Here is a 14,516-nt window from a genome sequence, read left to right as displayed (position 1 = left end):
TCCCAGATTGACTATAGTTGAGGGAAGAGTATACAGCAGAAACTTAAGAATTCCTAAAAGTGTCACATCATATTTTTTCCCTGCATTTTTCTGAGGAAATGGTTTATAGTCTTTATCAGATTTTTAGAGATGTCTATGATTATTCCTTAATAAGATTAAGAACTATAGGTATCCAGCTGGCAGGGTGGGGCACACCTATAATCCCAGCGACTTGAGAGACTGAGGCAGGAAGATCACAAATTTGGGGACATCCTCAGCAATTTAGGAATACCCTTTCTCAAAATAAAAAGGACAAGGGCTATAGCTTAGTGGGAAACCATGGATTCAATCCCCAGTACAAAAAGAAAAACTACAATTATCCTAGGATTTGGTTCCTAAAATAGCATAAGTGCCAGAGTCAGTTAATTTAATTCTTGTTTTATTTATTTATTTATTTATTTATTTATTTTGATTCATTGTACACAAATGGGGTACAACTGTTGTTTCTCTGGTTGTACATGAAGTAGAGTCATACCATAATTTAATTCTTGATTGGCCTGAAAAATGACTGGCTTTGACCATTGGGGACAAACTGCAAAACACTATGAAGCCCACCTATGAAAGCAGTTATGTTTTGTTTTGTTTTGTTTTGTTTTTTTAATCAAAGAAATGATTTGTGAATTAAGCTTCAATTTTTGTCATTCAAATAATTTTGCTACTTGGAGATTGAGGCCTACTTAGCTTACTTGTATAGACTTGATATAGATGCACACTATTGTCCTTGATAAGCTCAATTTTTTTTTTAAGGAAGTGAAGAAAGGAAAGCATTAATAACAGATCTAAGAAGTTAGGAAAGACTTCCTAAAGGAATTTGTATTTCAGGAGAGTAAGGAATGGTTTGTAAGTTAGTGCCTTTGTAATATATCAGGCTGATTGCTAAGATAAGGCAAATATTGTCTCCTTTGAGCAATTCCCCAAAGCATGTTTGGTAGGAATTCAGAGGTGTATGTGTGCTCACATAATAGCTAAGAAGTATTTTGAATCTTGAAATCTGTTAGTAAACAATAAGAAGCCAGTCACACCCATGATTAATCTTGGAATATTGGTACTAGAACAAATGGAAGACTAATGGGGTTTCCTTATTTTCATATACAGATTTGAGAAATAGTTGGAATTTAAAATGTTAAAAGCAACCATGAATCTTCGTGGATTCTTAAGAAATCCTAAATTCATTGGTCATGTAATTTTTTTTAGAATTCAGGAATATGTATAAAGACGTTGCTTTTACAGAAGAGTTTCATGGTGACTTGCCACTAGAACCCAGTATGTAAATGGTAGGACACCTTTTGAGGCAGGGATCTTCTTTCCCTTTTGTCACCTGTAGTGTTATTTATATACCAACCTATAAATTGTTAATGGTCTTTAAGGACATATAATAAAATGGTCCTATGCAAAAGTATTGTTAACTTTCCATATAATTTTTTTAGAGTTTTTCTAATCAACGATAAAATTTTTTTATGCTTGGAAAAAAATTCATTTTCCCCAAAAATACTGGAATCCACTACTTTTTAATTAGTAATGGTGATCCTATCAGGCATTAGATAAAGTGTGGAGCATGGAATTTTTTAAGGCTGTGTTTTTACATTGGTTACCAAGTGTTGAAAGAGGAAAATAATACAGTGTTCAGAAATAGTAATGTTTAAGAATTGAAAATATTTTGCCCAGGAAAAAACAAGTTAATAAATAATGTTTTAATGAAAAAAGAAAATGGATCATGAATAGAAATCTTAGGATACTTTGTGTTTTACTCTGCCAGTTCAGTGCTAGATATCTGGGCATTGCCTAGGTTCAAACTCTGCTATAATGAGAAAACCAAAAGAGGTCACTCGAAAAGACAGTAAGATCACAGGGAAAAACATGATATGTGGTGGTATTTATGCTTTGTATAAGAATTTGAAGCAACTTACTCTGCCACTTGTATTTATTAACCAAAAAGTACTATTTTATCAGTTTCCTCGGGCTAACTTAAATAGTAATTATTGACATGAGTCCCAAATACAGATGAAAAGTTTACTGAAACTGGATCAAAAATGAGCATCTGTATCAAAGCTTTTAAGTCTTTTTTTTTTTTTTTTTTTTTTTTTTGGGTGCTGGGGATCGAACCCAGGGTCTTGTGCTTACAAGGCAAGCACTCTACCGACTGAGCTATCTCCCCAGCCCCTTAAGTCATTTTTTGCATTAAGTTCTGAGAAATTTTGCAGTCCCTGTTTAAATATTTTTGATGCTTGGATGATTGGAACCTTTGAAGGTCTTGGGGCTCATACAGGTTACTAGCTAGTTTAACAGAGATATCCATGTTCATGGACTTCTAGGGAAATAATGTGCTCACCATTCCAAAAGTTGCATAGTACTCAGTAACCTACTGTATGAGTAAATATAGGCTAGTGTTTTACTCAGGCAAAACTTACCAGTGTATACCAGTGTTTTAAGTTGTTTGTTGTTACTTTTTAAATTAGAAGTTATTATAAATTTAATTATCAATACAATTTATGTTGATTTACTTGGGTAATAGATTGTATAGGGTTGTATATTTGCATTGATGGTGATTTGGTCCTGTTTTTCAATTAACTGGACTTTAAGATTTAAATACTTTGTAATTCAAATAGGAATCACCTGAATATCCAAAATGATTTTAGTCTGTGATACTCAGCTTCAATACCATTATTTTTTCACAGAAAAGTGTACCTCAGTAGAGGAGATGAACCTTTTTACTTTGTGTCACTACAGTAAGAGAACCTCTAAAAATAAGAAGAGCTAACCTAAAATGCAAGCCATCACATCTGTTTTCTAATCAGTCTTTGTCTTTCTGGCAGGAGTTTATGAAATGTCACACTTCCTTTTTCTGCCTTATTTTGGGATGATTCTCCCATACTTTATCCATTTTTATATGTTGACTTATAGCATATAGGAATGCTGTTTTGTACCTCTGACACATACTTATAGTTAACCCTGCCATAAAGAGAAATGTGCATTCCCAATAATGCATGGAATTTATCAACAAACTGATTGTTTTCATGATTTTTCTTAGGAGATTTCAGTGACTGAGACATTTTTTAATAACCATTAAGTGTATACACATCAAACTAAACAATACTTAGAAAAGCTAGCAATTAAATTGCATGGGTTTGTAGTCCAACTGAACTTGCAAAAGATTGTGATATGCACAACTGATATATATAGATATATATATATATTTTCTTTTTTTTTTTTTTTTTGCAGTGCTGGGGATCGAACCCAGGGCGTTGTGCTTGCAAGGCAAGCACTCTACCAACTGAGCTATCTCCCCAGCCCACATCTGATATTTTTGAAATTTGCCATAAAACTATTCTGGGCAGGGGGAAAGTGTACAAAATTGGCCATGAATTGATTGTTGGTTAAAGATAGGGAACATGGAGTTCGTTGCAGAGTTGTCTGGAGTTTTATATTTGTTTGAAATTTTTCATAATACAAAGTTTTTTTTTTTAAAGATGGGGGAAACATCCAGCAGGATAAATACTGTGAACAAAATTTTGAAGGACAGGAAACATGTTAATAACTAACAAAGAAGGTCTTGTTCCATTTAAGCAGAGGAGTTTGAACTAATCTAGCAAGTACTAAGGGAGCCATTGTAGACTTCTGAGATGGAATGATAACAGTTGAAGATATGTTCTAGAAGGGTTAACATAGAAGAATGTAGAGTAGATTGGAAGGTTGAGAATCTAGAAGGAGTGAGACCAGTTCATTGATACAATGCAACCTTGAAATCATTAAAAGAAGTTGAGAAGTGTTAGTGAATGGATTGCTGTAAGACGATTTCTGAAACATTTCAAAGGAAAGTAGTAGTTCTGTATGCAAGTTTTCAGTCAGGTGCTCCAGCCATCACAACAAAAAGGAAGATCCCCATACACATCCTTTTGGCCAGGACATGAACCATGGAGGTGTCAGGTGTCATAGAGGAGTATACTAAATGAATTTGTGGCTAGGTAAAAATTAGGTCAATATTTGCGCTATGTCCTTTAGTCAGTCAGTACAGATAAGCTTCTTACAGTTCCAGGGTTTCTTCTCTTTCCAAAGGTGATTAAAAATGAAGCATATTTTATGCCCCTGTGGCAGAACCACTAGAACAGAATCTTGATAATCTGTTTGAAAACGACCACTTAAATCTTCTAGTGTACTTGCTTTTTCAGTCAGAATTCTACAGATGCCAGCTAGATTACAGATGGCTAGCATAATTTGGTTTTTCATTACTGGAAGAAGAAATTTAGAACTGATTGCATTCTATTAAAAAGATTATAAGTTATCTCAACTATGAAATATTGCTTCATCTAACTTTATTTTGAAGATTCCAACAAAATTGGGGAGGGGAATGAGATGTGCTATTTATTATGTAAGAATTTTAGAGGAAAGTAACACATCTGAACACATTTTGTTTTGGGAGGGGTTTTTGGCAGTACTGGAGATTGAACCCAGTTCTACCTTTGAGCTACAGCTCCACTCCTTTTTGTTTTGGAGACAGGGTCTGGCTAAAGTTGTTGAGGCTAGCCTGGAACTTGGTATTATCCCTGCTTCAGCCTCCTGAGCTACTGGAATTATAGGCATGCACCACAGTGCCCTACTCAATTAGCAGTAGTCTTAAAAGTGAATCACAGAGCTTGGGGGTATGGCTTAGAGGTTGAGTGCGTGCCTGGCATGCGTGAGGCCCTGTGTTGATCCCCAGCACTAAGGGGAAGAAAAAAAAAAACGAGTCACATAATTGTGGAGAATTCGCAGTTAATTTTCTTTTCAGGATTTTCTTTTAGAATGCAGAGGATCTTCTAAGGGGGGAAAAAACTGTACAAGGAAATTTAGAATTGAGATTTAGACCTTATGAAATTTAGCCTTCCCCTTATCAATCAAGAACTCAGTTGTTTATGGAAATGTAAAATGGTTTTAACTTTGTGGAGGGTCGTTAGTTTCCTCAGTACTAATAAACATGTTTATGCTGTTCTAGTAATTCCATATACAGGAGTTTACCCTCAAGAAATGTTTGTGCACACACAAAAAAATAGATAAGAAATGTTAGTGCACATGTATAAAGAAAAGGATAGGGGTTGGGGGTGTAACTCAATGGTAGGGCACTTGACTAGCATGCATGAGGCCCTGGGTTCATTCCCTCACACCACACCAAAAAAATATATTTAAGTACCTGAATGTTCAGTACATCACTCTATATATTATGGGAAATTAGAAATAATCTAAACATCTACCTTCAGAGGTTGGATAGAAGAAAATACTTTGGCGTAATTTAAGGAGGAGAAGTAAATCTGTACATGTTGATATAAAGATGTCAGAAATACTGCTTAAATTTAAAAAGCAGGTTATAAGGCTACTTGTATCTTGGGGGAGGGAGGTACTCAAGAATTTTATTTCTGCTTTTTGTTCTTACTATTTTACATTTGTTTTTATAAGTTAATTTTAAGTAACTTTATTGACACAACCATGGGGGGACTATTGAGCATATCAGAATTAAGCTTCACATTTCTTTACTGCTACATTCTTTGCCACTTGATCTACCAAGAATCACAGAACATGTGATTCAGTTTCTTTTCTTCTGTATTATGAAGAAATTTTTTTCTTATTTGGTTCATCCTTCATAAAAATTTCTAGGAGACCAGTTAGTGATGAGCTTTGTCTAAACAGCATTAGGGATTTTGAAAAGAATTTGTTTCTGTAAGAGACTCTTACACTGATAAACCGTGAAGTGGGTTAGGGTTTTTGGGTCAAAGGAGTTGACTCAGTTATAAGGGCACATTTTAGGGTTTTTATTTTTTTTTTACCCCTTCTTGGTTATAAAAATGCAATACTTGGCACATAGGCAAACCTAAAGAGATTCCAAATTGCCTTACCCTCACCTACTTTGGATAAAAGAAACATCTTAAAATAGCACTTAACGTAGTTTTTATATGCATGTCATTACTTTGTTGAATGAATGAAACAATGAATTTAAAAAGGCAAATCTACATAATAATGCAAGGTGCCACGCACAGTGGTGCAAGCCTGTAATACAGACTACAGAGACTGAGCCAGGAGAATCAGGTTCAAGGCCACCTCAGCAACTTATTGAGATCCTACCTCAGAATAAAATCAAAGATCTAGGGGTGTACCTCAGTGGCAAAGTACCCCTGGATTCAATCCACAGTACCACAAACAAAAAAACAGCAGAAACAACTCAAATTTACCTAAGTCCCAGGAGAGCCAGGAATTTTAAGATTTATCTAACAGCACCAAGAAATAAAAACAATTAGTTTTAATTCAGATGTTATCTGAAGTAGTAATTGCTTTAGTAAAGTTTAAACGTAAAAGTCATCTTAACTTTCTTACAAGTTAGATCTTTTTTTTTTTTTTGGACTGCAGATCAAATCCAGGGCTTTACACATGTTAATAAGCAAGTGCCCTCCCACTGACCTGCACCCCAAACCCCACAAGTTAATCTTTTCATAGTCTCTTTCTTCATCCATAATATAATGAATTATACTCTAAACCATAAAACTCTGGAAGCCATCGCCTAAATTAATGAAAGTGTAATGGATATTAATGCCCTATAAATGTACATAATCTCCTTAGTAAGTAAAAATGATCTCCGTTTCAGGGTTTGAAAATGAAAAAGGTTCAAATTCACAGAGGTGGCCAAGTATAGAGAGGTATGAAGGTTCTCTTCTTTTCTAGTGAGGTACATTGTTGATAAGAAGTCTCCATAACATGCTCTGAGTCTGAGAACACAGGATGTATTCTTAGCTCTTTAAGGATTTTAAAAATCTAATTTCTTCAAGGGAATCATCTGTATTTGATAATTAGAAGACTTCTTTCTGATTTTTGTTAAGAATACAGAGTCTGAACATTATTGATTAGTTTAACAGTAAATATCTGTTTTTCACTATTGTGTTGAACATAAAGTATTTCTATTTCTTCTGTGTCAAAATAATTCAAGATCATGGTGTCTAGTTCTGTTACTTGTAGTATATAGTCTTACACTACCAATCTTACACTATACTTACCAGTACTTGTCTCTTGAAGTACTACTAAGTACAACTTGACCTCAGTAATATTCATTATAAATGAAATTTTTCATGGAGAAATTCTTACATGGAATAGAGTGAGTTTTCTAATTGGCTCTTAATTATTTTCTATGGTAGTAAATTCCAGAGTTTTTATAGACCTTTGTTTATTATGCCAAGCCCAGTAGCCCCTAGAGAGAATATAATTCAAGCAAAGGAACCAAAGGATAAACTGTTGGCATAGGAGAGAAGAGGTGGGAGACAACGAAAATTTATATTGGTTTTAAATTACTAAATCATGATGTTTTTTCAGTCTCTTAATGTTTACCCCAATCAGTGTTTCTCTCTTCTTTCTCTCTTCAGCCCTGAACTCCTAGATCTTTCACCTGCATTCACTTGCTTCAGATTGTAAGCCTATATCAGTTGCATGAACTTTTTACTGCATCTCAGTGCCTTTTTCCTTGATGTCTTATTTCTGATAATTCCTGTCTTTCTCTTCTAATGCTTATCCCCTCTCTCTCGTGTAATTTTGTTTTGCTTTTATTCTCATGTTTCCCACATTGTTTGCTCTAGCAAAATTAAAATACATGCTATTGGAAAAGAGTGAAAATCATTTTTAGCCATATTCAAGTTATTAACAGCTCCTCTTTCTTCAGATACTTAAAGAGACAAAGCCATTTATATTCTTATTTGTTACAAATGCTAGTCCATGTGCACTTATGGACTTATGGAGAGCAAGTCAGTTATTATTCCTTTGTTGTACACATGAGAAAACCAAGACGAGAGACATTACATAAACTCTCTAAGCCACTTAGCAATGCCAGGATACCCAGAAATTTTCAAGTAGAAAGAAATGCAGTAAAGAATTTACTTTGAGGAATTTAGGGTTCATCTGAATTAAGTGATTTTTCTGAGGTCACCAGACTAATGAAGTTGTAGGTTAAAACTCAAGTTTTTTAGCTCTTCCATAACACTTCTCCCAAATTAAAAAGCTTTATGTTGTTTTTCCTTGCTCCAAGTTTAGATTGAGATGGAAAATAAACATATGGCATATATAATTTGTGCATTTGATGAATTAGTTCTCAAACAAGATATCATGTAGGTAAAATGTAGTTTTATATTTATTGCACTTTGAGCTGGTCTATGATTTTAAAATTGAGCGTAAAAAGTCATCGTTCAGAAAAATTCCTAATATTCTTTCTCCATTCCTCCTTTTTACTATTTTATAAAATTATCCAAAAGAAGAACTGAAGAAGCATAAAAATATTAAAGAAAAATTCAGCTTTACATGTATAGCAGAATTTTGAATAATCATGTTCAAATATTTGATATTAAAATTAATGACTGCTTTTTGACCCTTGTTGAAATTTTGTGAAATTTCTTTTTCTTCTTGAGGAAAATTTATTCTTCTAAAACCCTATTCAAGATCTATTTCAGAGTATCTATTAATTTTTGCTATTTAATAGTCCCAGATATAGGGGTAGTCCTTTGGACTGAGTATATTGATTTCAGGATATATCTTACATGCTTGTGTTATTATTAAATCTCAGTTTAAGAACTGTTGCTTTCAGAAATAAATTTTGGTTGTTTGTGGCTTCTGGCTAGTTGAGTTTAGTGAATTGAGATTTGCTACACATAGGGTCTTTAAAAAGTGAGAAAAAAATGCCTCGTAATTTTTTTTTAACAATACAGTGTGAAAATCCTGATATCAAAACTGGAAAACAGGCCTAGAAATGAGAACTCGAGGGTGGATTTTTACTTACTTTTTTCTTTATTTTTTGCAGTTCAGGGCCTTGCATACACTAGGCAAGTACTCTACTGGAGCTCCAGCCCTTGAGAAGATTTTTAAAATAGGGAATTTTTTTTTTCTTTTTAAAGTTTGATTCTAAGTAAATTGTGGTTAATAAAATGAAAAAATGATCACTGACCTTCTAGTAAGATCAGAAGTAATATTGTAATATTGTTGCCCCTCAGTCATTATGAATAGCATAGTGAGATGAGCTTTTTGTGTCAATCTAATAATACATCTTTTTTTCTCTATTAAGATGCCAGTATTTAACATCGAATCCTATATAATTTCAAAATTATGAAATACACCTCTCTGACCCAGAATTAGTGTGTATACTTGTCTTTATTTTAAAATCTCATAATTGAGTATTAGGTTTCAGGACAGTTTTGAAAACTTTAGAGAAACCATTACCTCCCAAAAGGTTTTCTTATGAGAGTGAGGACTGGAAGTGTAAATTTTCTTTGTAATGACTTTACTGTTAATATATATGCTTGAAGAATTACATTTATAAAAGTAAAAAATGCTCAGTATTTTGTTTTAAATGCAATGTGGATACATATTGCAGAGCCAAAGGAATTAAAAAGAAAAGGACATTTTGAGAAAATTACTTGTTATAGATCTGAATATATATTTACTTATGTTTCGTCAGAGACTGCAATTGAGGAAGAGATTTGGTGTTCTCGTGGTTTATGGAGAAAGTTGATCAGAAATTGTTCCTTGGCTGAGCTGCTGTCTGCATAGGCTGTTAACAATTGTTTCTCTGGCAGCAGATCTTGTTCATCAGGATTGCATCATTTCTGGGAGAATGGCCAAGGTCCACAGCCTCAGTACAAAGACTGTCTGAAGCATATGAGGCCTGTTCTTTTTCTGAAGCGGCACTCCTCTTCCTGCCAGTCCTCTTCACAGGATTACTGAAGCAGACTTGTTCTGAATTTCTTTCATTGGATTGGCTGTTTATTGGACTCTTGTCTCCCAGCTGCTTCCGGCTCACCTGTCTGATGCAATTTTTCTTCTGAAATCTCTGTTGGAATTGTTCTTAAAATACTTTTGTTTGCCTTCTGTGAAAGTGACCAGACAGATTATATGGGTCTTGGGCTTTCAGCAAATCATATAAAAAAGAGACTCTCATAATGATAATACAAAGATTACTGAACCCAATTAAAAAGACAGGGTAATTATAAACCATTTCTGGCATGTTCTATTTAATATCCTTTTCCCCAAAAGCTGCATGTAAATGGTAACTACTTAAAAGAGTAATCATTTCTGAAAGATAAGCTAGTTTTGTTTATAAATCCAAGAATTTACTAGTGTTCTGTACATTCTGATGGATTATTGATTAATAAGAAATTGAAATTCTGGTGCATTCATTTTCCCACTATTGTACAATCTTCTCTTTTCCCTCCCGTTCTTTCTCTTATTTGTTATTGCTAAAGGAGTCTACTTCTTCCTGAGTATGCCTTTGAAAGAACGGTTTATTTTCTATTTAAAAAAAAAAATCAAATCCATAAAATAATATAAATAAAGTGAATGTCCTCCATTGCTTAGTAACTGGAGTACCATGAAAGCTCTTTTCATGTTTATGATATATTAACATTTCATGTTTTAATAACTCTTTCTGGCTATGTTAAATTTGACTCTTTGGAGAAAATACTGAAATTTTAAGGAGCACTGATCATTTTTCTCCCCAAAAATCTGGCTTATTTATTTTCCTTCCCCTTTGAGAAAATTAATTAAAACTCAGTTTTTCAGCATGTTTCCATCATGGCGTTCACTACAAGTACAACTGACTCCCTTTTGTCACGCTTCTGTAGGATAGATGGAATGGAATGAGGATGAAGTAAGGGGTTGTAATATGAACTTAAAACTTAATAGGCTGGTCTGGTTGGAGAGTAAGTTTGACGGTGTTTTAAAAAGCTGAGTGGAATAGGTCAGCAGAGGAGAGAGAAACAATTCCTTGGGAAATGGAAGAGAATTCTAATTTGAAGGAAAGAGAAGGATTAGCCAATGACATAATAAGTATTTACCACTTCTTAAATGAAGATAATTTCCTTCCCCATCCTTTATTTAGTTTCTGGTTTTACAGGAAAATGGGTTGTGCAGGTTAAAGGACAAAATTTTTATATTGGATGAAATGGAGGATGGTAAGTAAGAGAGGGAACAGTATACATAAATGAAACAAAATTATCATTAATATGTCTGTAGAATTCCATTCTCTCTCCATCCATGTTATTTCTTCCTATGCTAATTTTTGTCTCAACTTTTTCTAGGTCTCCAGAGCTACCGGCAAATAATTTTGGGGAACTTCATATTCAGAGGTCTATATAAAGGTGACTGACCCAGATTAGTTTCATTTGTTGTATTTCTTGCATTTAATGAATAATGATGTCATGATACAGTAGTGGTGGTTTTAATTTGCTTATCATATTTCTTGAACCCTCTTTATATGTCAGTTTTGGCAGTTGGAAATACGGCATTGATAAAAGACAAAAATCCTTGTCCCTGCAAGTTATATTCTGGTAGCAAGAGACAGTAGCAAGAAAAATGTACCTTGAAATTGTTCCACCTAGAAACAGAGTTAATTCTTACCACTCTCCAGTACACATCTCTAAATTATGTGCTTTAGATTAATAATTGCTATAACTGATGAGCTTGATAAACTATAGGAGGAGTCTGTTTTAGTATGTAAAAATTAGGGAATTATTGCACCTAAATGATCTGTTACAGGATCTTCAGTGATTTTTCTCTTTTTTTTTTCTTTTGGTAAATGAACATAATACCTTTATTTTAATTATTTTTATGTGGTGCTAAGGATCAAACTCAGTGCCTCACACATGCTAGGCAAGCACTCTTCCACTGAGCTACAACCACATCCCCTTTAGTGAGCATTTTAATAGCTGCATTTTACCCAGTTGTTTAGAGAAGGAACTATTTTCAGTGTTATATAAGAGAAATTTGAGGTAGTTACCAGAATTTGAATTAAGCCTCATCATTATGAAAGCATTATTTGAAAGGAGATGGCCAAGCTAGCCGATTAGAATTTCCTTCATCAGAAAGGAGGAAGGGTCATATAAAACTAAACAAAAGGAAAATGAAAGAAATTCATAGTTAACTACTTAATATTTTTAAAAATTACTTATCAAGTATCAAAAATCACTGTGTAGAATTTCATTAGGGAATGGAGAAATAATTTATTCATTCTTGAAGGAAATATTAGGTGAATTAATTCTATCTTTTAGTATGTCTTTAAAATTAATGTCAGAAAAGAACATCTACCTGCCTAGGTTTATAAATTGTCCCCTTTTTAATGGGCATAAGAAAATACTGTGACAAAGGTGTTTTTTATTGGTGTTGAGTACCCTTCTTTTTTTAAATGTCCTTTTCTGAAAATATAACATGATTCAGATTCCTTTTACTGGTCAAGGGGAAGTACGATCGATATCAGACTTTATTCTGGTTATCTGGTAAGGCAGCTTTGGAGCTTCCCCCCACACACCCTTTTTATCTTTGTAGGGTTATAACCAACAATTCCCAATATTTTAACTATGCCCTTTTGAGCTTATTTGATAAGTGGTCTCTGTTTTGACATTGCAGATTTTCATTTACATTTCCCAGTGACTTGGAGGATATACCGCCACAATCTGTTTAGATATATTGCTAAGGAAAGGAAACATTTATGTGTAAGCCTGTCCCAAAGGCAGAAAATAAATAAGTCATTTTCCAGTTGTGAACCATAAGGAAGCAGTAGATAGAAAAACTTGACCTCCTTTGCATTTTAGTTCTCAATCTAGCAGTGTCACCTCCAGTTTGGTAGGAACAGGTATTGCGACACCTGGATTTGGGGACTCCTGGGTCAATTGGTGAGAGCCAGCTCTTTGATAGCCTACTAGGTATAAGAGAGAACTTCTTAGTTTGTAGCTATTCTAGCATTCCAAACTAATGGCTCAGACATAATGTTCTTAAAAATCTTGCCTCATTCACATTTAGATTTCATATTCATGTCAATCAAAATAAGATTCTGACATCTCAGATAAACTTACCATTAAGAATCCGCATTAACCCCCAGTTCATTCAGCGTTATATACTTTTTATTCCACGTAGTTTTTTGGAAAATAATAATTGTTGAACTTTTCTTCTGTCATATTAGTCATGAATCAATATGTAGTCTTTTATTTATTTATTTTTTTACAAAAATCCTTGTTAACCTGGGTCTTCTATATTCACATTGATTTTTCTCCATAAAACACTTCTGTGGTTTTGTCCTTTTAATGGTTTTATACATTGATATAGAACCGCTAATGTAAAATAATACTAATTTCCCCTATTGTATCATACCTCCAAGTCTCTTAATCTACTTTCCCTTTTTTCTCTTCAGTAGTGTGAAAATCTTTCTCCTCCCACATTCCACTGGTTTATGGTCATCAAGTCCTCAGTACTTTTCCATACAAAATTCTCTAATCTCTGTCATGAAACTGTACTATTTGTAGTTCAGGTTTTTTTTTTATGTTGTCTCCATGAGAGATGGACAGACAGAAGATACACACACACACACTTTTTATAACAATTTTAAGTTCTCAGCAAATCTGAACCAGAAGTACAGAGATTTTACATTTATTCTCTGCATCCTCACATGAATAGCCTCTCCATGGTTTGTTTTTATTTATATCTAGTAGTGTATACTATCTCCCAAACACAGTCCTTAAGATAATTTCCTTCCTCCCAAATAACAGTTGGAATAAAATGGTTTGAAAGAAGGAAGTGTTCTGTGACAAAAGAATGCAGTAAGAAATAACTGTATCCAGTCAAATACAAACAACAAATTTATCTTTTCTACCCACAAAATTATTTATTTGTGGTGTAAGACTTTAAATGAAGACCTTGAATTTTTTAAAGAGTTTATTTTATTTAAACTAGTATATTTATAATAACCATCCTATATCTTAAAACTTATTTGTTAGGTCCTAGACTGATAAAAAAAAGGTTTTATCAAAATAATATAGAAAAATATTCAATAGCATTTAGGATAAATTTAAAGAACTACCTAGTTACTAGATATTTTTCTTTCCTGTGGCAGGATTCCTCATGTCCATAACATGTTGGCTGAGGCTCTGCAGCTCACCCCCACTCTCAGAGTGGTCAGTCTCCATTAATTGGATCCCGTGATTTCCATTCTCTGCTGTTTTGGACGTCATGAGCATTGCAATCCCTCTGGGAGTCACCACACCAGATACATCCTACTCAGATATGGCTGCTGGATCAGAGTAAGTGCTACTTCCTAGATAATAGGTACATTACCAGTTTGTATGGAGACAGTTTTTTTTTATGGCAGTTAATAAGATATATGTATTATTTTCTTAACCAAAGTGTATCCCACTGTAAATGACATAAGACCTTGCCCTTTTCTCCCCTAGAAGCTGGAGGAAAAAGGAATTAGAAGGGGGAGGAAAGGAGCTTTTAGGGAGGGATTTCGGGTAAATAATTAATAGAATCAAAGTTGCAAAGTAGTGATTACGTTTTCTTTCATTTTGTCGGGTGGGGAAGATTGAAATAAAGTAGGTGTCACTACCTGCTTCTATAGAGTTAATGATTATTCTGATGGAGGGAGATAAGGAGGTGTTCTTTCCAACTGATTTCCTTTGAAGGCCTCTTCCTATGTACTTTGCATTGTTCTAGAGTAA

General features: G+C 33.9%; 1 protein-coding gene across 11 annotated transcripts in view; it reads left to right on the top strand.

The window, feature by feature from the left end:
- Setd5 (SET domain containing 5) overlaps nt 1–14,516 on the top strand; it is a 74,184-nt gene that overhangs the window by 16,227 nt on the left and 43,441 nt on the right. For all 11 annotated transcript variants that reach the window (XM_047534608.1, XM_047534604.1, XM_047534605.1 and 8 more), the window contains exons 2-3: nt 11,109–11,168; nt 13,913–14,099. In XM_047534608.1, the coding sequence (XP_047390564.1) occupies nt 14,029–14,099 (71 nt within the window). In that variant the 5' untranslated portion in view covers nt 11,109–11,168; nt 13,913–14,028. The remainder of the gene's footprint in view (nt 1–11,108; nt 11,169–13,912; nt 14,100–14,516) is intronic.

This window comes from Sciurus carolinensis, chromosome 19, assembly GCF_902686445.1.
Source record: "Sciurus carolinensis chromosome 19, mSciCar1.2, whole genome shotgun sequence".
Lineage (NCBI taxonomy): Eukaryota > Metazoa > Chordata > Mammalia > Rodentia > Sciuridae > Sciurus > Sciurus carolinensis.
The sequence above is the reverse complement of the archived record's forward strand: the minus strand, read 5'-3'. Positions and strand labels throughout refer to the sequence as shown.